General features: G+C 49.3%; 1 protein-coding gene across 2 annotated transcripts in view; it reads right to left on the bottom strand.

Annotated features, from left to right (window-relative positions):
• Positions 1–19,390: 19,390 nt before the first annotated feature.
• LOC148816680 (serine/threonine-protein kinase SIK2-like) overlaps positions 19,391–25,831 on the bottom strand; it is a 50,032-nt gene continuing 43,591 nt past the window's right edge. For both annotated transcript variants that reach the window (XM_088939578.1, XM_088939579.1), the window contains 5 exons: positions 25,498–25,782; positions 23,822–23,970; positions 22,689–22,802; positions 22,025–22,116; positions 19,391–21,640 (listed from right to left, as the gene is read on the bottom strand). In XM_088939578.1, coding sequence (XP_088795704.1) covers positions 21,049–21,640; positions 22,025–22,116; positions 22,689–22,802; positions 23,822–23,970; positions 25,498–25,782 — 1,232 coding nt within the window. In that variant the 3' untranslated portion in view covers positions 19,391–21,048. The remainder of the gene's footprint in view (positions 21,641–22,024; positions 22,117–22,688; positions 22,803–23,821; positions 23,971–25,497; positions 25,783–25,831) is intronic.

Raw genomic sequence — 25,831 nt, 5'->3', positions numbered from 1 at the left:
GCTCTGGACCCCATGAGGTGTAGTTTGACCTTTGGTACCTCTAGTGATCTAAGCATGGGTAGGGGGGATTGGGTTGGGCCAGCTGTTGGGTTTCACCTGAGAAAATTGCACCTCAAGGTCACTTCCTGATAGGATTGTCACCAACAACCTCCCCCGCAGCGATGTCACCTCCAGAGTGTGGAAACTCCAACAATAAGTGCTTTGTCTTTCACTTGCGTATCTCTTCATTCTGCGGCAGAACACAGTGCTGTGCAGTCTCTAAGGTCTTGCACAATGAACAGCTGTGACACAACACTGAGCAGAAAACGGAGGACGCGCAGAGGCAGTGTCCGCTATAGCTGGACCCAGGGTGCTTCCTGCTGGGGCTGATAGGGACGTTAATACCAAGGGCAGGTTCCCCACGGTCGCTAGTGAATATTCATGTTGGCTCAGTACAGCAGAAGGCGTCTGTTGTCTGCTGTATGAGCGTGTTGGGGTGGGGTTAAACAGGCTTCAGGCTTTCCAAACGAAATTTCACACTTCGGTTCGTACGGTGACTGTCCAATCCCACCGGTTGTTCCCAGTCCCAGTTGCCTGTTGGGTATAATGACAGGTTTTTGTTTTCTTGCCGGAGTGTCTAACAGACAGCACATCCTGGCGGTATGAGCACACAGACACGGCGTGGTCCGGCGGTCTGTCTGCATGCGGAGACGGCGCGGCCCGGCGGTCTGTCTTCAGGCAGAGACGGTGCGGCCCGGCGGTCTGTCTGCACGCAGAGACCACGTGGCCCAGCAGTATGAGCACGCAGAGACGACGTGGCCCAGCGGTATGAGCACGCAGAGACAACATGGCCCAGCGGTCTGTCTGCAGCTGAGACGGCGGGGTCTGGCAGTCTGTCTGCACACAGAGACAACGTGGCCCAGCGGTCTGTCTGCACATGGAGATGGCGCGGTCTGGCGGTCTGTCTGCACGCAGAGACGACATGGCCCAGCGGTATGAACACGCAAAGACGACGTGGCCCAGCGGTATGAACACGCAGAGACGACGTGGCCCAGCGGTCTGTCTGCACATGGAGACGGCGCGGTCCGGCAGTCTGTCTGCACGCAGAGACAACGTGGCCCGGCGGTATGAACACGCAGAGACGACGTGGCCCAGCGGTCTGTCTGCACATGGAGACGGCGCGGTCCGGCGGTCTGTCTGCACACAGTGACGGCACAGTGCTGTGAGAGCTGTTGCCCACACTGCTCACGTGAAGGAGTGTGTCCCCAATCTGCTTTGAAGTCACTTAATTGCCAAATCATTGCAGTTCAACAAACGCTGTGTTACGCTTGAATGCTTTTTTTGTTGCCTTGCGTATAGCTGATACTGTGGTCATGTGCATGCAGTGTCTTTTGCCGGGTGGACAAGTAGTCCTTGAACCTACAGACTTCGCTTTGTGTTTGACAGATAACTAGGTCATTGTCAGCTGTGCTGCTCTCCGTGAGGCGGTACAAGCGCTGGCATTGCAGCTGCAGCTGGTACAGCTGGCGGACTCTCCGGTGACAGATACCAGGTTCGAAGGTCAGCTGATGTCCTGGCACCGATTTCCTGCACTTGACCAGTCTATATCAGAAGTTTTCACCTCGCTTGGACTTTTTCACTTTATTATGTTACAATATGGAATCATAATGTAGTTCATTGGGATTGTGTGCATTGACTGACATAAAACACTTTATAGTTCAACAGATCCTCCTAAATTAATTGCAAATTAAAATCATTGATTGTACAAGTTTTCACCCCCCCAGAGTCAATATATGGTAGAGGCACTATTGCCACTTTGGCAGAATTTACAGCCACGAGCTGGATAAATCTTTACCAGCTATGCTCATCTGGGCACTGTAATGATTTGCTAATTATTCTTTGAAGCATCGAAGTTATAAAAACAGAATTGTCGGCCCTTGTTTAGCTGGCTTTCCCCCAAAGGGTATTTAAACTTCTGTTCTGTGTTGAACTTTTTCAGTCTTTGCAAAGAGTTTAATGAGCGAAAAATATATGCTGCATATATTTTAATTTGAAACAAAAAAAAATATAAGGTGAGCAAAATAAATAAGTATTCTAACATTTTGTGCCCTTTTAATTGCTTAGCCGCATCAATTAGAATATATAAAAATTATCAACATAAACATCTAGGAAATTAGCCTATTCTATTTCAGTATTGATTTCCCATTCAGTATTAGTATTTATTTACTACCTGCGTTCAAAACCCTGAAATTGTCTGTTCTCAGGTTTCAATTTTCTGCCACATTGTTCTGCATGTTTAATTGTTGGTTTGTGTTTCACTGAATAGGCTGAAGATGCACTGAAGAGCCTGTGATGTCTTTGACAATTCAAAGCATGTAGGACTGGGAGTCACAAGCCTGTTTTGTTTGACCGTCTACAAAAGTCATGCTTCTCGGCTCCTCCCATCAGCTGTGTAAAGTCAGTGCAGTAACCCTGTCTGTGGATGGCTCTGTACTTGAGCTTCAGTTTAAATTGAAGAACAGGGGGGTGATATTTGATCTAGGCTTGATATTTGACCCACATGTGCAAAATATTGTAAAAACATAATTCTTCCATCTCACAAATGTCATCAGATCATGTCCTATGTTGTCTCTGACTGTAGCTGAAAGACTGGTCAACACTTTTGTCTTCTTTAGAAGTGATTACTGCAACACTGCCGCACTATTCGCTGGGGTATCCAAATCCAAACTGAACAAACTCCAGCATGTCCAGCGTTCAGCAGCCAGAATCCTGACCACGACAAATGATCAAATTACTCCTGTCCTGGAGTCCCTGCACTGGCTTCTTATCAGGTGTCTTGTCAGCTTCAAAATCCACATGCCCACCTACTGTATAAGGCTCTGCATGGCTTGGCACCTCGATATTTGTCTGTCTACTCCTCACCTCACAACCTCACAAACTCGCCTGTCTACACTCTATGGGTGACAGGGCCCTCTCCTGCTGCACCCCAAAGCTCTGGAATTCTGTCCCGAAGGATATCAGAGAGCCACCCTCCCTGGGCACTTTCAAATCCAGACTCAAAAACCTTCTTCCTCAAAAAGGCTTTTATTTAATTGATGCCTTTGTGTGCTGTTTTGCGTCTTCTACAGCGTGCTAAAACTAGCCTTTTTGTTTGTGCTACTTTCCTATCTTATTATTTTTGTTGTTTTAAGTGGTTTTTATTTGTCTTTTCCGGACAAGCGCTTTTGAGAAAATGCCTTAGTGGCCCTCTGTAGAACAGAGTTTATCATTCCTGCTGTTAAATGTTGCTCTGGCTGAGTCAAGCTGTGTAGCTAAGCTGGAGACCCGAGCAGCACGATCAGAAGGCAGGAACAGCAGCCTGTCTGAGGTGTCTGTCTGCTCCTCTCTGTGCTCCTGCAGCCAGACGCTCTGACATCTTCCTGGTGCCTTCGCCTGCCGTTCCCTCACCATGACAACCCGGGGAGTGTGGCTCTCCTGGGGGAGGCAGGCCTCAGGTAAACAGAAGACGACGAGGAATGCGGCTCTTTAGCGAGCCCCCCGCCCGCCGTTTTCCGTTCCGCCGCTACCTGGCGGAGTCATTGACTAGGGCGTCTCGTCGCTAGCGCGTCTGCGACGAAATCACGACTCCGCTTTGTGTTCCTCAAGAGCCGGCGTCTCCGCTCGCTCGGCGATCGAATTAATTACCAGGGGGATAGAGAGAGAGACGCTCTCCCGCTCCTTTCTTTCTCTTTCGGTGTTGTCTGCGGCGCCTGTCGCACACCTAACACCTCCCCCCCCGCCACAGCTGCGTTCAAAGAAAAGTTCCTCCACAGACAGGCAGGAACAGAAGCTGCTATCCTGACATTGTCCTCCGTTTGCCCCTGAGCAACTTCCTCTTGTCTTGTTCCTGAAATCCACACGCACCTGAACACCTGTCCAAGACCCCCCCCCATGAAGTGACTTGTCAGGCCCTTTGTGGCTGGAGATCTGAGCCGAGAAGATTTACCCCTGCAGACAGATGTTGTCTGGGGGTAAAGGTAATCCAATGACCCCAGAGGGCAGAGGGAAAAGCGCTCCGTCTATCCCTGGACTGAAGCCATCGTCACCTTTTTTCCTGGCGGAGAGCGTAGCCATGGCGACAGGTGATGTCAGTGTAGCTACAGGAAAGAACAGATGTGCAGGGAAAGAGAGCTGAGCGCAGCGAGCTGGGAGGGAGCCCAGCTCACAGCCCGGAGAGCGCTTCACGGCGGCCATTTTTCTTCCTGCAGGGGGGGGGGGGGGGGTGATCAAAGCCGCGAAAATGATGCTTGGGAGAAAATGATGATGGGAGAAATGTGCCCACAAAGCTAAAGATAGAGTAGGAGAGGTCGGAAGTGCAGAGGTTTTCTAATAATCTGTGAACGGAGGAAACAATGCAGGTTTCCTGAAAGGGAATGCTTCTGTTTGTTGCAGCGGTTGGTGTCCTGGGCTGTCTTTATCGATCCTGGGGCCAGAAGACCTGGCTCTTCTTTCGGTGTCCGATGAGCAGGGACCATACCGCAGGGGTGCTTGGCAGAGTGGCGTCACTACCAGGCCGGGTGCCCACGTGAGCCGTGCTGCAGGCACATACCCCTGCTCCCCACTGCCCCCCCCCCTCGGGCTCACAGGCGCGTCAGAAAACGGACTGGCTCGTCTATCATGCGCCCTCAGAGAGCGGGGTCCACATCTGCCCTTAATGAGGTCCAGGTGTCTGTCCTTGCAGCCAGACCTCCAGTCTGGGTACAGTCTGGTGACTTGTGCTTTTTCTTCTTTTATCTTTATGCCATGTCACTCTGCAGCTCCCAGCTGGCAGCCCCACTGGAGCTCAGCAGGTGTGAGCCTGGCCAGTACCTGGAGGGGAGACTCCTGGGAAAGCTGAGGCTGCTGCTGGAAGAGGTGTTAGTGGGGCCAGTAGGGGGCGCTCACCCTGCGGTCCGTGTGGGTCCTAATGCCCCAGTATAGTGACGGGGACACTACACTGTAAACAGGCGCCGTCCTTCGGATGAGACGTAAAACCGAGGTCCTGACTCTCTGTGGTCATTAAAAATCCCAGGGTGTTTGTCGAAAAGAGTCGGGGTGTTACCCCGGCGTCCTGGCCAAATTCCCCCCTGGTCTTTACCCGTCATGGCCTCCTAATAATCCCCATCTCTGAACTGGCTCCATCACTCTGCTCTCCTCCCCACTGAGAGCTGGTGTGTGGGGAGAGGACTGGAGCATCATCCAGGTGGGGCTGCACACTGGTGGGGGTGGAGGGGATCCCCATGACCTGTAAAGCGCTTTGAGTGGGAGTGTCCAGAAAAGCGCTATATAAGTGTAAGCAATTATTATTATTATTATTAGTAGGGGAGCTCTCTGTCGCCTGGGTCACGAGTCCCGTCCTCGCTCCGCGCCCTGCCCTGTGTTGCTCATCTGTCTCCACGCACATCCACCCCCGCAGAGCTGCGGCTCGCCGGGATGCGGGATGCGTGTCGGAGAAGGGCTGTGTCGCTCAAGCCATCTGAAGGCCTGCTGCTGGTTTGACAGTGATGAGCCAGAGACCCCCCGGAGCTGAGGCAGCGAGGGGCTGTGCAGGATGGCCTGCAGCAGCGTCCCCTCGAGCCCCTGGCTCTTGCAAACAGCCGCTGCCCGAAATGCCATCGTGACGCTTCTTGGAGGACCTGCTCCTGCTTGGTATGCATGCCTGATCCGCGTGACCCAGAGCCTTCCAGCTCCGTTTTACTGCATCCGAATGTTTTGTCTGATGTACCGCTGGGTATTTTGTTACCCAAGACAAGGGCATCTTGTTGAATAATTACAGGTAAGGAAGTGCTCCAGGATTTCTGTCCTGAGGCCCTTCCATGACCTTGTCTTTCTTTTTATCTCCTGCTGTGCAGCTTGAAACGTCCTCTTGGGTGGAGAGCCCAAGCGCCCCTGGAGGACTCCGACCTCTCCTGTCCTCTCGTGGCAGCAGTGAGAATGCTAATGGATTCGGACAGGTGATGACCTGCAGTCCCCCTGCTCTGGCTGAGGGGTGTGTGTGTGTGTGTGTGTGTCAGTCACCTTAGGCCAAGTGAGTCCTGCCCTTCCCTGCACAAGGTTGTCTGCAAGATCTCTCAGCACTTTTGCTTTTGTTTTATAGGTTTTTATGGCTTAACAGAGTGAATGGCCATTTTCTCATTTGCACTTGCAGTTCAATACTGAAATCTTTGGACAATCGTGCCACACACCTTTGCAGCTCAGTGCACCCCACCCCCACCTTTAATCAAAAATGATTAAAGATCACAGAGCATGCACAGCTAAGTTAGTAATAATGATAATTGCTTACACTTATATAGCGCTTTTCTGGACACTCCACTCAAAGCTCTTTACAGGTCATGGGGAATCCCACTACCACCACCAGTGTGCAGCCCCACCTGGATGATGCTCCAGTCCTCTCCCCACACACCAGCTCTCAGTGGGGAGGAGAGCAGAGTGATGAAGCCAGTTCAGAGATGGGGATTATTAGGAGGCCTTGATTGGTAAACATTGTAGTTCTGTTGTTCCAGCTCTAACACTGCTTACTCACAGGTCTCACAGATAGCCTGAGCAGCTTTGTCTTGGTGTTAGGAACCCCATCAGTCAGCCCTGTGTGGTCTTGAGCAAGCCTCAGGTGCGAAGCAGGAGGGGACACATAGCTGGCACTTAAAAGCTGCTGCTTCTGAAATTACATCTCAGCTTCTGAACAATACCAGCTGGAACAAAATGATTGCTCTGCGCAGTTTTTTGTACCTCCAGATTACCACAACAACAAAATAAGCCATTACTGCCTCAGTGATTTATGTGCATGAAAATCATCATAATTGATACCTTCGTCTGGCCTACGGAGAGCAGTCGGTAACAAAATATTGGTTTCTAATGTTTTTCCCTGAGGACATCAGTCACTAGGAACACATGTACAGATCCCTTAAACGAGTTAAGTGGCATAATTGATTCTTCAATCTACAACGGAAAGATGTTCCAGAGAATTAAAATTTGCCAACAAAGCCTATGGTCAGAAAGTTCAAATGTGTAACAGAGTCTGAGAAGACCCCCCCCCCTTCCAGTTCATGTGAGCAGTAAGAGCACTGCAGGCGCTGTAGGAACATGACCTTGGACATCCAGCACGACTGCAGTCTCCCAGTATCTACAGCCACACTCCTCTCCTGAAGCAAGGGACATGTCTTTTTCTATTTACTGTAGTGATGTTGAGACCTACAACACCCCTCTTTTCACACACATTTGTAGACGACACAGAAGCACAAAATAGAAAAGGAGAGAGGGGACATGGAACATGAAAATAATAGCTACTGTATATTACTTTTTAAGTTCAACTTGTGTCCTGCCTCTTTTTACAAGTACATGTTGTTAATTTCTAACTCTGTGGATAATTGTCTCCATCAGATATTTTTCATGTATGGAGACCTTCCACACTTGAGCACTAGGTCCGATGGCAGCTCGTCTGCTGTTTGCCCCAGACCTAAAATTCTAGGGCCCGGTTTTAACCTGTTTAAGCTAACAAATGTAACCTGAACCGTTTGATTTGATTAGCTCACAGATTTATCGATTTGGCTTTTAACTGAGAGGGGGGTTCAAAAATGAGGAATATGACATTTCCATGCAAATTGTCTCCAAGCAGGTGTTTTACGCAGCTGTAAGCATATGTCCCCCCCATTTCTCAATGGCCAGCCTCCTTTTCCCATTATTCTTATGCTTTGTGTTCCTTCTGTACTTTGTAGGATTTTATATACATCTGATGGGTTTGCATCTTTGGCTATATCATTAATTGTTATATTTTGGTGCATATCATGGAACTGGCCAAATTATTTAATCAATAAGTAAAATCATTATTCATGCCCCCCCAACTTGTAAGTGATTTCTCTAGAATATACCCAAGAGGCACGTGAATTCTTTATACTCTGGCACAGGTGTGGTGAAAAGAATAATAATTCAGGCAAACTTGGTTAAACAAATGTTTATTAACAATGACAATACAAACATTCCACTACATAAAACATAGACATACAACACATACAGTAAGTTAAACTCTATGTATACAATATGTACAGACAAGATATTCCAGAGGCCTAACTTCATCATCATCGTCAAAGCACTTTACAGTACAACAACAAAGCAAAAGAAGAACACATGAAATCTACACAATGAATATACAGATGAGAGGAGGTAGTACAAGGGGGGTGCAGACTACAGTAGGAGCAATGGGGCGCACAGAACCAGCTAAATAAAAGCCCTTCTATAAAAGAAGGTTTTGAGTCTTGATGCGAAAGAGCTCAGTGAAGGTGACTTCCTGATTCTTGGGCACAGAGTTCCAGAGCTTTGGGGTGCAGCAGGAGAAGGCCCTGTCACCCACAGAGTGTAGACGCGCTTGGGGGACAGACAGGAGACCAGAGTTAGAAGAGCGAAGGCTGTGAGGAGGGGGGGGGATTTTGAAGTTGACATGAAACCTGATAGGAAGCCAGTGCAGGGACTCCAGGACAGGAGTTATGTGAACACTTGCACTAGACCTGGTCGGGATTCTGGCTGCCGAAATCTGCACATACTGCAGTTTGTTCAAGGTGGATTTCGATACCCCAGCGAGTAGAGCATTACAGGAATCAATTGGAAAGAAAACTGACCTTTCAGCAACAGTTAGTGACAACAGAGGATGTAATCTGGCAATATTTTTAAGATGGAAGAATGATGTTTTTTTACAATATGTTGCACATGTGGGTCAAACGTCAAGCCTAGATCAAATATCACCCCCAAGGTCTTCAATTTAGACTGAAGCTCAAGTACAGAGCCATCCACAGAAAGGGTTATTGCATTGGCTTTAGATAGTTGATTGGGCATGCTGATAAGCATGACTTTAGTCTTGTCACAGTGTAGATGAAGGAAATTTTGAGTCATCCATGTTTTTATTTCAGAGATTAGATCACATCAGTGTCAGGCTTAGAATGGACATCGATTTAAGTATCATAAAAATGACAGTTGAAGCCATGTGATCTTAACAGCGGACCAAGTGAAAACGTGTAAATGCTGAAAAGCAGGGGGCCCAGTATCGAGCCCTGAGGAACACCAGACTTAACGAGTCCAGATTCAGAGCTAAAACCACCAAGAGAGACAAAGTGACAGCGATCAGTGAGGTAAGACTTGAACCGTTTAAGTATCAGAAACTCAAAACAAAGTCGCAAGACGAGAAAGTAAGATGTCATAGTTAACAGTGTCAAAAGCAGCACTGAGGTCAAGGAGAATAAGGATAGAAGTTGAACCAGAATCAGGAGGCAGAAGAAGATGCTGTGCTGTGAAGTTGTTGGAAACCAGACTGAAGGCGTTCAGAAGAGGTTATTTGCATTGAGATGGTTATTTAACTGAATTGTTCCAAACAGCATGTTCCACAATTTTTGCAAGAAAGGGTAAGTTGGATATGGGCTCAAAAGTGTTCAGGTTGTCCAGAGCCATATTTGTTTTGGCACAAGGGTGACAGCAGCAGTTTTGAAGGCCATAGGTACCACACCAGTGCTCAAGGACTCATTAATTATATTAATTAATTCATTATATCGAGGACAAGGGGGTAAGGAGAAGTGAAGCAGTGGGAATGGGATCGAAAAGGCAGGTGGTGGTGTGAAACCAGTTTAGTGACAGAAGCAAAGAGAAACCAGCGGTTAGCGAGGCAGGAAGACGCTGTGGAGAGAATGTGATGCCGGATATCGTCAGTCTTGGAGCTAAAGAAATCCAAAGACGTGTAATGCAAAGTTTGGAAGAGGCAAGTAATGTGGAGGGGCAGTTTGGCTTAAGAAATGTCTTTATGGTGTCTAGGGTTGTTCTCAGTGATGGGTGAGAGGTAGCTGGAGTTAGGAAAGTCAAATCGCTCCACCAACTGTCCAAATGCTGCCATTTGTGCTATGGTCTGGAACAAAAACAAAATTCTTGGAAGTACATTCCTTCGGATTTTCTCAATCCTTCCCAGAAGCCAGGGTGGCAACAATTTCCATCTATCGAATTCTGGATGACGCTGAATTTCTAGCACCTCACAGTTCTAATTAAAAATGGTTTCTAGGTTTGTGGGTATTGTAATCGCTAAATGGATCCCATTGTCAATGGCTTTATTTTTGGTCTCCCGTGATGAAAATAACCATTGTTTCAGATGTTCATTTGTTTAATTTATATCCTAGAAAGTTACTCTGCTCTGTGATTACACCCACGAGAACAGGGAGAGATTGTGGTTGGACTTGTGGCTTATAATGACATCATCTGCATAAAGAGCCAGCTTGTGTGTTTCTCCTGTTGTATGAATTCCCTCTATATAATTCTGTTGTGTTATATTCTGTGCCAGCGGTTGTATACTGCGAACAAAACTCAATGGAGACAAGGAATCTCCTTGTCTAGGTCCCCTATATAAATTAAAGCCCTCTGACAGAGTTCCGTTAGCCTGTACTAGTGCACTTGGCTGTTTATACATTGTCTGTAGCCAGGCAATAAAGTCATTATGAAACCACATTGTCTGCAAGGTTCATAAAAAAGGCCATAATGCCCTGTTCAGTGCCTTTTCTGCATCCAGAGTTAATATCAGTTTGTTTTTTAATTTTAGTTGCATAATTTATGATGTTAAATGTACGTCAGACGTTATATGATAGTTGGCTGTTGGACACAAAGCCTGGTTGATCTTGATTAATTACTGAGGGGAGAATGTGTGCTGATTTCTTAGCTATGATTGCAGTTCGTATTTTCTGGTTCCTGTTTAAATGGGAAATAAGCCTATAGGACGTGCAGTTGGCTGGAATTTTTACCTTCTGTGAATTTATGTATAACAGAACTGTCCCATGTAGGTGCTCAGTCTCCATTATTAAAAAGGCTGAATTAAAAAAACGTCACAGCTGGATGGAGGGGCTGGTCAACATCTGGCTATTGTCACCATCTGCAGTTCTTGGAGCTTCAAAGCAAGAGAGGAACTGAAGTGTTTAATGAGTTATAGGGGCTCTTATAGACACATTGATCAAAGAAATCTTCTAGTTTGTCTTACTTTCTGGGTAAATCATGAAGAGTCATCAACAGTCTGGGAAGACAGGATTAAAAGAGGTCCTCTCTCTTCTGATTTCCTATATAAAGAATCTCTCGGTTAAAAATTGTCTCTCCTGGTGAGTGGATGCATTTTTAGAACAGGGAAATTCTAAAGCTTTGCTCTTCATAGCATCCTGATTTATAGAGAGAGATTGAACTCTAGGTCGAATTGTGTTTTATTTAGAAGGTAGGTTAATCTCACTCGCTGGCCTGTTGGAGGTTGTGTAGGATTTTAAATACTTGGAAGCAGTCTTGCTTTTTTCTTGGTTGGTCAGGACATAGACCACTGTGTAAACAAAGTAGTAGCATGTTTGTTTCATGTTGTGTTGCGTGTTGATTAGTATTGTCATAATTTAATTAATATTTGTTCAATCCCAGCGTGCTCTGATTTATTACTCCAGCGACAACAAAACAAAACCTCAGGTGCCTCAGGTTATGCAAACCGCTTGGGTATATTCTTGGCATAATCTTTACAATTTTGGGGGGGTACAATTGTTTGATTATTGCATGTCCTGCACATTTTTCTGTAATTCTCTGTTTTCTTAACTCCATAACGCGTGGTGAAAAATCGTGATTCTCTGGGTTAGCAGCTTTTTGGCAAAGCAAAATCATTTACAGGCGCAGATTTCATTTTGTGCAACAGAATGGACATAAAAAAGGCAACAGGGGTGACTGCAGGGCAGCTGGATATGAGTGACTTTGCGCAGTTGCTTATGAGCTTCAGAAATGCTATAAAATCAAAGGGATAGAAACTGCAAAAAGCTGGTAGTTGAAAAGAAGCGTTCTCAGGAGCTGAAGGCAGTGAAAGCAGGGGAGGGTCTGGCAGCCTTAGAGACAGAGCAGACGGATGTTTCAGTGAGTGTGAAAATGAAGAGCTGGCCAGCTAGACAGAGCTAAACAAGGGAGACTGGGCTGCTCACTAAACGGAAGAGAACTCTTTTTGCCTGTGGTCAACATCGTCAAAATCCAGTCTCTGCTCTGCACATTCTGGGGGGGTTATGATTATTTATTTTAATTGATTATCCCACTTGGTCTAGTTCTGGGATTCTCTATTTTTGTAACCCTATATTTGTAACAATACCTTAGCTAGAGAGGGAATTAGCAGTTTCTGCACAGCTGTGTGGATTTCATTTGTATATCCAGCGCTGGGGACGTGTCTGAGCCAGCTTGGGCAGCAGCTCAGCTTGGGCAGCAGCTCTGTCCATTTTCTAACTGCTTCATCCAATTCAGGGCCACAGAGGATCAGGAGCCTATCCCAGCATGCAACTGGCGCAGGGCAGGGTACACCCTGGACAGGACACCAGTCCACCACAGGCCAGACACACTCACACCAGGGCCAGTTTTCCCAGAACCCAATTAACCTCCCAACATCTCTTTGGACTGTGGGAGGAAACCGGAGCAGCCGGAGGAAACCCACGCACACACAGGGGGAACATGCAAACTCCACACAGACAACACCCCTGGACAGGAATTGAACCCAGGGCTGTGAGGCAGCTATGCTGACCACTGGGGCACCGTGATGCCCCAGTTTATTCATTTTGGGGCAATTTGGGTTGAAAAGTGTAAAAGTATAACACAGATGTAAACAATTTTCTACAGTATATGTTGATTTCACTTGGCATCATGTGAATCAGTGTCAGTCCTGTCCTCTGACTTCCCTTATCTGTCCAGGTTTGCATTCCTACTCCACTCAGCCCTCCAGCTGCCAGCAGTGGTCAATCAGCCCCAAGGTCTTAACTGTTCCCTGCACTTAGCCCTTGGCTTTAGCTGTTACCCTGACTCTGGTGCTTCCGATAATCAGTGCGCACAGTGTTATATATCTAGAACCGTCTAAAATCCTTAATGCACCAATTACAGACAGCTGGGCACGCAAACCAGCAGTCAGTTCTGCATGAGTCCGTTTGAAACAAGCCTCAGTGAGAGGGGTCATGAATTCCAGCACTTTTACTCGGTTACAGATAACTGCTGTACCCTCCTACCCCCCCCCCCCCCAGCAAACTGAGGGATCTAATGGGCTTCAGGAATTTACACTGCAGCTGGAATGGAAACCAGAAGATAGAGGAGGAGATCTGAGGACCAGGACTGAGACCCTGAGCAGGACTGAGCCCCTGAGCCCAGAAGCACAGCAACAGGGAGAAGGTCAGGAATCAGCAGTTTATTCAGAGCAATCTGACCGCAGGACACTGGTTTAAAGAGCTGAGGAAACTCTGCTGTCAGTTGGGCTGGTCAGACTCCTTCTTTGATGAAAACTGTTTTTTCTAGAAGAGAAAATGCATTATAATGGACACAACAGGGCAGTGTTTTAAACTGCCTACTCTGAGATAGAAACCGCAACCAGCTTATAGGAAATAAAACAATTTCACCAGGCCCCTCTCATGTTCCGGTGTTTGGAGAAGACAGGGTTCCTGGAAAATCAACAGATTAGCAGGCAGCAGGTTTTCAGACAAAGGCAGTCAATGTGAGAAGTGTTACATGCTACCGTCAGAAACGATGGCCTGAAATATTCCCATTCAGGATTGATTTGAGAAGTTTGTGGTCTGCTTTTCAGATACAACACAACGCCTTTCTGGTAAAGGTGCTTTGGAGCAGAATTGTTAAACGGTGGAGTGATAATTGTTCATTGTTTTTTTGCCGTTTTGATGTCAGGAATCAACAGCTTGTGCGCTGACCTACCTCTTTCAAAGGCCCTGAAAGGCAGTGGGCCCTTCAGCTTTCACACCTCTGCAGCAACAGTGCCTGACTGAAAATGATCCTGAAAGGATCCATTTCTAGATCAGGGCTGTATCTAAATGTGTGTGATGGTTTTTTTTTAAAGTATTTTATTCATTGTTTTGATTCCAAAATACGGGTATTTTTTTTTTTTAAACAGGCAGAGATGTTCGTTGCATTCCTGAGGACTTTGCCTTCTTTAATATGAACCTGTTCTAATTTGCATACATTAACATTAATCTTTCCTTTAGGTAGGTAAAATCTTTCATATTCAGTTAGATTATGGCCATGTACAGTATATGCAAAAAAAGGTTGTGGTTTGAACTGATTTAAATAATTGGGGAGGAGATTATGCCGTTTTGGAACTCTTAAATATTTAGGGATCATTAAGGCCTTCTTCAGGTTGTGCATTTTGAAGCAGTTCAGGCAGACCCAGCTAAAATTTAAAACCGATTTCTTCTGATTACAAGTGTAAACTATTGTTTAATCGTTTTTTACACGTTAAAGGAATTACCTGGAAGGGCTTTGCGTTTGACAAAGCATCACGTGGCTGAGAAAGAGCCAATCAGATTAATTCTGGAGGGTTCTGTTTCTATGGAAATCCCTGTATGTGACTACAAGGAAGTGTGTATTCTATATTGTTCCACTTTTAAGCTTTGATAAACTCGCAAACCATTGTTTTCTCAGGTGTCAGAGCAGGGCGGTCTTGAACAAACTGAGGGATTAGATTTGCAGAACAGTCACAAATGTCGTTTTTTCCTACAAATCCTAACATCTCGGTGAGCTACAGGTATGCTCTATAAAAGTTATTGTCTGGGTTCTGGAGCTGCGCACCTGTTCATAACTGTGTCATCAGTTTATGTTTTTAAATGCTGTCAGATCTGCAGACAAGTTACTAAGTAACTCTTAGCTGGCCTGTCTAGTACAAGGTGTTGGTCTGGCTGAACATATGATGTTATTTTACTTTGCATATACAGTGATATGCAGGATACATGTGTGTAACGTGTTTATATTTTACTGTATTTATTCACAAATGTATAGATGACTGCTCTCGGAAAAGTGCCCAGGGGTTTGTTTTTCCAGACTGAAAAGGCCCATGTTCCTGAACTCACTTGCACCTGTTCCTGAACTCTTTATTCCACTGGGCACCTGTGTCGTCTGGTTATCGTGTTTGAGGCTGCCCAGACGAACTCTTTGAATACTGATCTGCACTCAGTTCTGCTGGAGCCTTTGTCCTCTAATTCCAGTGGCCTGTGCGTTTAAAAACACAGGACAGCGGGGGGAATTGTGCATCCCAGCTCTTGGTTCAGAAATTACCCGCAATGCTGAGCAACCTAAAATCTGTTTAAAGATTACCTAGTTGGAAGCCCTGTAGCATACTGAACAACAGCTCCATAGGAAATGTATTTTATTCAGAATGTTTTCAGTTTAAAGAGGAAACAAATGTCTCCTCTCTACAGGCACAGCTGGGCTGGTCAAATGCTGTTCTAGAAAAGGGAGAGAATGCATTATATACTGTAACGTGCCGGAGAGGAAAGACAGGGGATTGGACCCTATGCGGTGCTGAGCTAAAGATGAGAGACAGGGAAATTTAGCGGAAAGCAGAAGCCAGGTCTACTTAGCCAAGTCGCGTCGTGGTCAGGAGGATGCGCAGGTCTAGAAGCCGGGTTTTCGCAAGACGATGGTGTTCTCAGACGAAGGGGAGCTCTAGAAGTACAGACTCAATACTGAGCGAGGAGCGGCAGGTGAGGAGCCCTTGAGCAGAGGGTGGTCGGGTGGTGTGGTGCAGGACTAGGGTTGGATAATTAGGATGGGCATTGGCGTCTGTGGGAAGAAGCAGGGGCTTGTGTCTGATTAGTGGAGGCCGTGACATATACTGCAGTTCCCATCTCAGGTGACTGGTCAGAAGAGTATTAAAGGAATGTGGTTTTTAATTGGGAATTGAGTGGAAAGATGAAGTCATAGACCTGAGGATTTTACAGATTTGTCTTTGTTATTAAGAGCCAGCTCAGATGAATGATGTCATCCTGTCTTGGGCATCCTCTTAACACCACAAGTCCTCCACCAAGCGACACGCAGGGTCTCTTCCCTGCCTGCAGCCCCAGGCCAGACAGCAGAGACAAAAGCCAAGTGTGAGCCTGGCCAGTACCTGGATGGGAGACTCCTGGGAAAGCTGAGGCTGCTGCTGGGAGAGGTGTTAGTGGGGCCAGTAGGGGGCGCTCACCCTGCAGTCTGTGTGGGTCCTAATGCCCCAGTATACTGACGGGGACACTATACTGTAAACAGGCGCTGTCGTTCAGATGAGACGTAAAACTGAGGTCCTGACTCTCTGTGGTCAATAAAAATCCCAGGGAGTCAGGGTGTTACCCCAGTGTCCTGGCCAAATTTCCCCCTGGCCTTTACCAATCATGGCCTCCTAATAACCCCCATCTCTGAACTGGCTTCATCACTCTGCTCTCCTCCCCACTGAGAGCTGGTGTGTGGGGAGAGGACTGGAGCATCATCCAGGTGGGGCTGCACACTGGGGGTGGAGGGGATCCCCATGACCTATAAAGCTGTAAAGTGTTATAAAATTTATCATTATTATTATTATTGTTGTTGTTTTAGACATCTGTCTTACAAGGCAAGCTTGGTGCGTTGGGCCTGAGCCTGCAGAGGGAATGTGTACACACACAGCACCAGTGCAGACTTACCACAAGCTGGCAGTTCTACAATGTGGGGGACATCCCCCAGAGGGCCGGAGCCTGCAGATCTGACAACGTCCGAGCTCCGTTTGGAGCGCGCTGCTCTATCGCAATCCCCGCAGAATGAATCATCGGTCATCTCGGAGGGTGGTCTGGCACGTACGCCCAACTTCCTGCCGCTGTGCTCTGCGCCAGAAGAGAGTCTACACCTCGCCCGCGGCGACAGCCGGCAGTCACGTACCGTATGAAGCAACCCGGCCAGTCAGGCAGGGTCAGAAAAACAGCGACGCGCCCGAAAAAGAGGCTGAATGACCCCTCCCGTGACAGAACTGTGCCTCTCCCTTTCTGGTGAATCACCCAGCCAAGGCACCTCGTTCTTAACGCACCTGGAACAGTACCTCGGCCACAGTTTCTCTTTTAGCTGTGGCGCAAAATACTCTCAAACAGGCTGGGGCTCTAAGGCTCAGAGGTTGAAGCTGGAAGGAGCTGGGGGCGGGAGAATTGAGCTCTCTCGTCTGTCCTTGGGTTCTTGATAAGCACTGAAGGGATCAAGCTTAATCGCACTCCCTCCTTTTTTTTCCTCTGGACGTTTTTTTCCTGAGTTGTAATTTGACAGCCTAGATCGTGGGCCACGTCGCCAGGGAGTTAATCACATCCTGCAAGTGCAGACTACGCGATACCTGCGAGGCACATTTCGCGGGCAAGGAAATAAAAACAACCTGATTGTAATCAACACCGTTGATGGCAGGGCAGCTGAGCAATCTGAACAATCAGAGAGCTGGTCTAGACTCTTGATTTGCAGCCCTTGCCCGAACACCAAAGCAGCACCAAGCTCCAGCAAAACCCCCAGGAACCACACACACCAAAAATAATAACCTTCCCTTAATATTTTCATGGTTGTCCTGTAAAGATCCGCCTTCGGGATAAACCTCTCTGCCAGCTCCCATGTGCCTAAAGACAAAGGCCCAGCTACCTCACATGGGTGTGTTTGTGTGTGCTCCCTTCTGTGCTGGGCGTTTTGCCACTTATGGCAGAAGACAAACCAGGTGTGTCTTGTCCTGACTGATCTTCCATGACTACAGAGACCTCCTCCCTGTTGGCCCTTGTTTCCCCTGACCTGGCTGTTACCCCCAAGCGTATGCCTGTCTAGTGATTTATTACGAGGCTGTCAGTATGAAAGTCCCGCGATGAACAGAGGAACAAGTGACAGAGTTACTGGAGTCCCTTTACAGTCAACCAGAACATCTGGAGACAGAGGAAGCCAATCCCAGCTCTGTTTGTGAAGACCACGCTGTGTCAGAGGGACAGATGATTGTGTCGGTGACTGTGACAAGCGTGTTCTAGTGTCCAGCACTAACCACAACAATGGGTCTCCCTGTGTTTCTCTTCAGGCAACATTGCTTTTCTTTCTACGGATTAAAACCAGACTCTGAGTTACAGTCAGTAAACTTTATAATCACCCATGGAGAACAATATCGATTCTGCACTGCTTCACCTAGTACAGCTCTCTGCATTCCTGCAGAAATAAGATCATTATTGCAACGCTTAATTCATGAATCGGCTTTTTCTGTCTCTAAATGAATCACTTTTTTAATGAATCACTCCTCTGCTGGCCCGACTTCTTTACCGCCTACTCTTTGAAGAAACTTCATCTCGGCTTTCATGACACAAAGTAACAAATACCTCCCTCGCCTCAAACCACCAGCCAAAAAAAAAAAACATCTTCCGGGTCTGAAAATGTCCCAGACCAGACGGCACAATTTCTTAAAACATTTCCACTTCAGACTGAACTCTCAACAGTGGTCACAGGGAGATTCTTCGACATGCATTTTCACGGATCACGTTCTCATTCCTGCGATTCACACTCGGGGAAACTGAAACGAAAACGTGTGGGTCCAGTCTCCCGTGTCTCTGTGTACAGAGTTTGTTTGCTGCCAACCTCTGGGTTTCCAGTGTCGAGGACCTGGCTGTGAGCTGAAAGGGCTGGGAGGAAGTACACCATTGCGACAGCTGCACTGGAACTAGACACTCATCAGAGCCTCTCAACCCCTACCCCCAGGACGGAGGGGATTCTGTGCTCACCACCCCACAATCCCTGGGTTCAGCTGTGCTCTAGGAGCGGCGATCTGCTGGACGGAGACCCTGTGCCATCCAGCACCCCACCTGGCCTATGGATTTCTGAGCTCCTTTCAGAGGGATGTCTTTCCAGAGTCCTGGAATAACAGGCATTAGGCAGCTGTCCCCTCCGGGTTGCCACTGGACAGTCCAGGAGCTGCTGCCCTCATCTGTGAGCCTGGGCCCGTATCTCTCGTCTCTGTGCGGGCCTGAGTGAAAACCAACCCATCAGCCTCTCTGGCTGTTTGGCGTTCCATCTACTTGTGTTCAACCAGAAAAAAAATCAGCTGGAATGACCGGTGGCCTTCTACAGCGGCCACACACCTCTGTTTCCCTTATTTCACAGAACTCCACACCCAAAAGACTAAAAAGGGGCGTCAGAACCCCCCCTCTGCCTCCTCCCACCTCTTTGTGTTAATGAGAGAGGTCACCTGCCCCCCGGCGCCATCGCGCTGGCCCGGGACGAGTTTCAAGGGCGACCAGAAATCTTCCCGAAATCAAAGTCAAACTCATGGACTGGCTAGAGGTTGGATCACCTTGGCCGCAGGCAGAGAAGACCACCAGGGAGACCTGAAACACGGATTCTTAGCCCTGAGTGGTGATTCAGGAAAAGGATTTGAAGGAAACTGCTTCACGGGGCAACAAAGGGACAAGGAAACTGGGAAAGCAGTGCATTTAGGATCCGACACAGGCAGGGTGCATGTCTATACACAAAGAGCCACAGGAGTTCCGGAGAAAACTGGATGCATCCAATTTCCCTGGATTTTTAAGGATAAGACTGGATAAAATCCTCGGATTAAGACTAGAGGCTCCCAGGCACACGCACATTTAAACAGAGAGAAGAAGACGAGCCGTTCCAATAAACCTTTCTTGTTTTATTCTCAACAGCACGTTAGCTTATGTGTGGTCAACAAGAATGAGGGGTATGGATGTTAAAGACTGTTCGTCCCAAGGATCAGATATCAGATACAAAGTGCGAAATGACACAAACAAAATGGCAACACATTCACTATCTTATTACCATCATCATAATTAAGATTATTATTTATAAATATTGCTATAATACTTCTGTACGGCATATACTGATTGACCAAAAAGCACTGTCAAGAAGCGAACTAGGAAGCTGACCCCCTCAGCTCCACACGGTGGGGCTGTCAGGGTGCTCCGGAAGGGACTTTGGTTTGTACCATCAGAAAAACAGGGGTCTAATTCTTTTCATTTTCCAGCAAGGAAACAAAACCCAAAACAAATCACTTTTTTTTTTTTAAATTAAAAGAAAACAAAAGAGAAACGCAAGTCAAAGGCACAGCACTATCACACTGAACACATCTGTTGTTGTGTTTCTCAAAAAGCAACTTGTGTCTGTTACAATTTCTAAAATCCTAATTTGTACAAAGCGTAATGAACAACCATCAACGTGTTTTAATAATATATATACTTTGTTTATCTTTTCACTTCAAAAGAAAACAATAGTGTCTCTCTTTTTCTGCCGGTTATTGAAAAGGTGTGGAGGGACCGAGGCATCACTCCAGCTCCAGTTCAAACAGGCTTGTCTCGTTCTCAAGAATCCAGTAGGCCCAAAACAGTTGCCATGCCAACACTTCCTCATCCACGGCCTTCCCTTGACATCACTTCTTGGTGTGTAATGCCCACCGCCTCTTCTCCCTTTAGTCTGACTTCTGCCACTTCCTCAAACGTAAACGCTTAAATCCAATCATCCAGAAAAGTAGCCTTAGTTTAGTAACTGTTTTAGAAGCTTCTGGCAGATTTCTTGTTTTCAGAAAAATTCCCCTTCCTTTTCAAAATGGCTGTAGTAAGAGAGCCCGAAACGGACTTTTTGTCTGAATCCAGTGTCATGTGACTTAGCGTTATGCCCCCCTGAAGCCTACAGTCAACAGAAAGTGTTTTAATTCGACGTCAAAAAAGAAGAATGTTCCTTAAGAAACCTAGAAATTGTTTAAGGCTTCCTTCAGTTCCGGATGAAAATATTGCTTTAATATTGACGTAAAATTCGTGGTCACTGCACTCCTCAGCTGTGTTTTTTTTTTTATTTTTTAGATGAAATGGCACTCAAACCTTCAAAGGAAGTTGAGACCAAAAATTTCCTATTCAAACAACAGAACGAAAAAGAACTTGTTACCATTTGTGCTCTTATGTCAGAGTTGCAGCTCCACCTGAAACGGGCCTGCCCCGGCTCACAGCTCGGGTATCTGGGCAGGTACCGTCTGGCCCAGCTGGCCCGGGTCAGCGCCGAGCGAGCCGCGCGTCTGCTCCGAGGACCCGCGGAGAGAGAACTCCCAGCTCTCTGGGGTTTTAGACGTCAGGAATGGCGGTGGGGGTCCGGGGAGGGTTGGGTAAAATTGGAAAAAAAAATCTATATTGATATATATATATAATCTCTTCCTCTGGCGGCTTCCCACCCCCCCAAGAGGCACTCCTCCCCCCCACCCACCCACCCGAATGCTGCAGCAGTCTCAGGGTAATACTGCTCGTCTGCACCAGGGCATCCCCCTCAGTTCACCAGCACGAAGCCGTGCTGGGAGTCCACGGTCTCCATCATCTCGCAGTCCAGGAAGCTGCTGTGCAGCTCGGGCAGGGCCAGCCCCTCGTAGCTGCCCGGGACGCCCTCCGCCCGGCCCATAGGGGGCGGCTGCCCCGGGTCCGCGGGGTACTGGTACTGCTCCTGGTAGAGGGGCTCGGGGGAGGGCGACAGCGCCAGGTCGCCCGCGGGGTAGCTGTAGCCCAGGGGGTCCTGGGGCTGGCTCTGCACGGGCAGGCCGGGGGGCACGCCCATGGGCTGCAGGTCCTGGTAGTGCCCCAGGTAAGGTTCGTAGGTCAGCGGCTCCGGGGGGGGCTCCAGCAGGGGCGTGAGCGGGGGCTGCACGCGAGCGAAGGCGGGGGACGCCTGGGGGGCGGAGGGCTGGGGCTGCTGTTGCTGCTGCTGCTGCTGTGTGGGCACCCCCTGTTCAGGTTGGGACCCCGACGGCTCCTGGTGGTGCCCCAGGGCTTGGCGCGGGGGGTAGGACCCCTCGGCGATCTGCATCTGGTTGAAGTAGGCCTGCAGCTGGGACTGCTTCTGGAGGTACAGCCTCTTCTGGTGCAGCCTGAGGGCACAGAGAGGGCGCGGTCAGAATTCCCACTGAATCAGCTTCCAGACCGCGGAGACTGGAAGTCTTGGTCAAAACGCCCCTGCTGCGCCCCCAACGCGTTGTCTGTCCTGAGCAAGCTGGCACGGCACTGGCACGGGCCAGACTGCCCCCCCTTGTCCCCTGCCTCGAGAGTCCCCAGCTAGTCCGTCTGATTCGGCTGAGCCTCAGGGTGGAACCCCCTGCTCTCGTGTTGCCCGTACTCTGGGGCACCAGCCTCCCTCAGGGGCAGACAGCTATGCACGTCCTCAGCGCGTGAGGCGATCGGCCAACCTGCGGTGCCCAGTGGTGGAGTGGGCTCAGAGGGGGTGTGGATTTCGGTGCCGACGGACCCATTCCTACCTGTGCTCCTGCAGCTGCTGCTCCAGGCTCCGTGGCGTCTCCTTGCAGAACATCTGGCAGCTGGTGGGGCTGTTGGCCAGGAGGCTGGCTTTCTGCAGGGGAGACAGAAGGCCCGGTTACCGTCTCTGTCCGGCGCGGCGCGGACACGCAGGGCACGGCCTGTATCTCGGCAGGGCCAGGGGCGGCTGAGCCCGAGGAGAAGCCACTGTGTTCTTCCTCCAGGAATTTAAAGATTCGGAGGCTTAGTTTGAAAACATAACGTTAAGCTTTATGTCATTATCTGAGGGGAATAAGAAGAAGTTTGACTGAGTGGGTTTAATTTTCCTGTGGTGAGTTACATCAACGAGGAAATTTAATCTGATCTGATTTTGCTCAGTCACATTTTGCTGCGGGTTTGCATTTCAAACTGTACTTCCTGTATTTTCTGCGAACTCTTTTTAGAATTTCCTCCCGTTTTGGCGTGAGAAAGCGTCTTTGTCGGACAATGCCCACGTGTTAGTCCGCGACTGTACTGTCAGACAGTGAGCTGAAGAAGCTAGTTCTGCAGTACAGACTCCCATAGGCTACAGCTATTTTGGGCTGTTGAGCAACACTGTTCGGCAAAAGCAGTGATAGAAAATTATACAAAACCAGCATCCGCGTGGCACTCGGTGTGCGACTTCACCTGTAGCCTGTGAGTGAGGTACTGGGTCTCCAGACTCTGCCGCCGGGACAGGATCTGGGGGTGGGGTCCGCTGGGGTACACGGAAACGCCGTCCTGTGGGTGGGACAGGTCACCCTGGAAACAGGAGGTGGGAGCAAACGTCAACACTCCTTGCTGGGGTGAGCCACGAGCTTGGGCAGGAAACGCGCTAAAGCCTCCCCAAGGCTCAAGCGCTTAAGGCGCTTCAAGGTCCCGGGTCCGAGTCGACAGGGACTGGGATTCCCCAGGAGGCAGTGCACACTTGCCCGAGCGCTGCCACTGGTAGGGTAGGATTACTCAGCTGGGATCTGGGGGCTCCCAGCAGCACGTAAGAACATCAGACGGGTCACAGATAAGATGAGGCCGCTCGACCCATCTGGCCAATTTGATAGTGAGCTGAAAGAAGCCAGACTACGAGCTTCAACAACGTGGCTGGGTATCTTGTTCCACACTCCCACCACCATTTGTGTAAAGTATTAACTTCCATCTTAACTGAAGGATCTCGCCGGCACTTGAAAGACGCCCGTATAGCGGCTTCCACAGCGTGGCTGGGCAGCTTGTTTCACCCTCCTTTCCATTTTCAGTTCTGCCCACACCTGCTGTCTCCTCATGAAACGTAATGATTTTTCCCCCCCTGTGCTGCAAATGGCGAGAACGGCTTGAGCTGGATGTTCGTGATCTAGGGGCTATCCCGGTTGGGATGGGTGGGGGAAGCCAGCCCCGTGTTACCTGAGAAAGGTTAGTTCGTCGGGGGGCTTCCTAAAATTTTGGCCAGTGAGCGTACGAGTAATAAGCGCCTCGGGGGCAACCTTGTTATGAAAGGCGCTATATAAAAATGAATTGAATTGAAACGCGCTGCGCTGCGCTCGCTGGGCCGGGCCGGTTCTTATGTAAGCAGAGGCACAGCGCCAGCAGGGCGAGCCGAGTGAGCAGAACAATGGCCGCATTCAGCGCCGAGAGGGGCCCGCCAGTAAACAACTCACAACCAGCTACTTCTTCCTGTGACAGGGCAGGCTGTGGCGGAACACGCTCCCCCCCCCCCCGGAAGGGTCTGCAAGAGGGGCAGCGCGGAGGGCGGCCTGCCGCTGGTCCGCCACTCCGGCCGCGGCACCGACCTGCTGCTGCTGCTGGGCGTCCAGGAGGTCAGGCAGGGGGGGCTCGTCGCTGGGGCCCATCTGCTCGTACAGCATCTGCACCTTGTTGAGCTCCAGGATGCCTTTGGTCCGCGCCAGGTTCTGCAGGTGCTGCCTGAACGCCACGAGCCCTGCGCGGACAGAACGGGAACAAGAGACATGGGAGCCCAGGAGGACAGAGAGAGAGAGAGGCGCGCGGCCTTCCTGCAGAGACCCCCTGCTGTCCTGTCCTGGGACACAGCTGCAGCCCCATGGTCCTGGTCCTCTAGAGGCTGCAGCTCTGCAGCCTCCTCAGGTCTGTTTCCAGGCATCAGCAGCCTAGCATGTGCAGCTTGTACCCCCATAAATAAAGTATTCATTCATGCTTTTTTCCAAAGCAGCTTGTATTTGCACCAATTTCCACAGCTGGGTAGTTTTACTGCAACAGTATAGGTGAAGAACCTTGCTTAAGGGCACAACAGCCGTGTCTCACCTGGGATTCAAGCCCACCGCCTTCCAGTACCCTCATCACTTTCACACCTCCACTAGTTCCTCCAAAAACAATAAAGGCTTTGAAGCAAGAGTTACTTTCCAACGCTCTAGAAATCGCAACCCCAGCTCCTGTGCACCTTGTACTCTGAGCGCATCAGATCTCAGAACATTAGCTCTGCAGGAATAACAACACCCCATAATTGAGTGTCCTGAGAGGATTAGGAGTGTTTCGTGAAAATTTGGCTTAACCCGCTTGGCTGAGTGCTGTCCTCCTGGCCAGAGGACAAGGAGGCCAGGACCACCGGAGTGAGGAGTGACCCAGGGGCAGCTGCAGAGGTGGAGGTGGGATCACAGAGTGTTTTAGGGATGGAAATGACTTTGGAACTGATTGCTAATTACCGACTGCGGATTCTGATTAAACTAGGTTGTTGTCACCCCTCCCGAACCTTCGAAACAAACTCCATGGAATGCTGTTGCCTGGTCAGTACTGGGATGGGAGATCTCTCAAGGAAACCAGTCTGGGGATCAGTAGGTGGTCTCTCCCGACCGGACCTTCCGCACTGATGTCCCATGTTTTCCAGCACAGGGACTCGGCGCTGTGAACGCTGCGATCGCGACTGGGTCCCTGGGTACCAGGGCATGAAAGACCTCATGGCGCCGAGCCAAGCAGCGGTGTTGGTGCCGAACGGCTGCCGTGCGTCCGCAGGGGAGGCTGCCCTTCACTGCAAAGCGCTCGGGAATCCATGGAGAGCAAGTGCTGGATGCAGGGAATCGTTAGGATTGCTGCGCCCAGCAAGAGAAAGAGACTGCCTGACCGATGAATTGCACGAAGAATGAAGCCAGTTCAGAGATGGGGATTATTAGGAGGCTGGTAAAATCCAGGAGGAAACTTGGCCAGGACACTGGGGTAACACCCCTACTCTTTTCGAGAAACGCCCTGGGAGTTTTAATGACCACAGAGAGTCAGGACCTCAGTTTTATGTCTCATCTGAAGGACGGCGCCTGTTTACAGTGTAGTGTCCCCCTCACTATACTGGGGCATTAGGACCCACACAGACTGCAGGGTGAGCGCCCCCTGCTGGCCCCACTAACACCTCTTCCAGCAGCAGCCTCAGCTTTCCCAGGAGTCTCCCATCCAGGTGCTGACCAGGCTCACAGTGGGCTACCTCCCCCCCGACTCCCGTTACCTTGCGTGAGGGAGGTGTCGGAGGCGCGGCGTCCTTCCCGGAAGCTGATGGGCGAGCGGTTGTGCGCCTCCCTCTTCTGCGAGCTCAGAGCCTGCATGGCGGGGTTGGCGGGCCTCGCGCCGATGAAAGGCGGGGTCATGCGGGTTATGGAGGTGTTGGCCAGGACCACCTCGTTGAGCGCGGGGGTGTCCTCCAGAAGGCTGAGGTCACTGTGCACGAAGCCCATGTCGTACTCGGAGTCCACGCTGCCCAGGGAGGGGTTGTGGCCGACGTTGAAGAGCTTTCCTGGCGCGCGGAGACACAGAGTGGTCAAGCCTGCCGACCGCCAGACCTG

Source organism: Atractosteus spatula, chromosome 22 (genome assembly GCF_055471065.1).
Source record: "Atractosteus spatula isolate fAtrSpa1 chromosome 22, fAtrSpa1.hap1, whole genome shotgun sequence".
NCBI lineage: Eukaryota > Metazoa > Chordata > Actinopteri > Semionotiformes > Lepisosteidae > Atractosteus > Atractosteus spatula.
The sequence above is the reverse complement of the archived record's forward strand: the minus strand, read 5'-3'. Positions and strand labels throughout refer to the sequence as shown.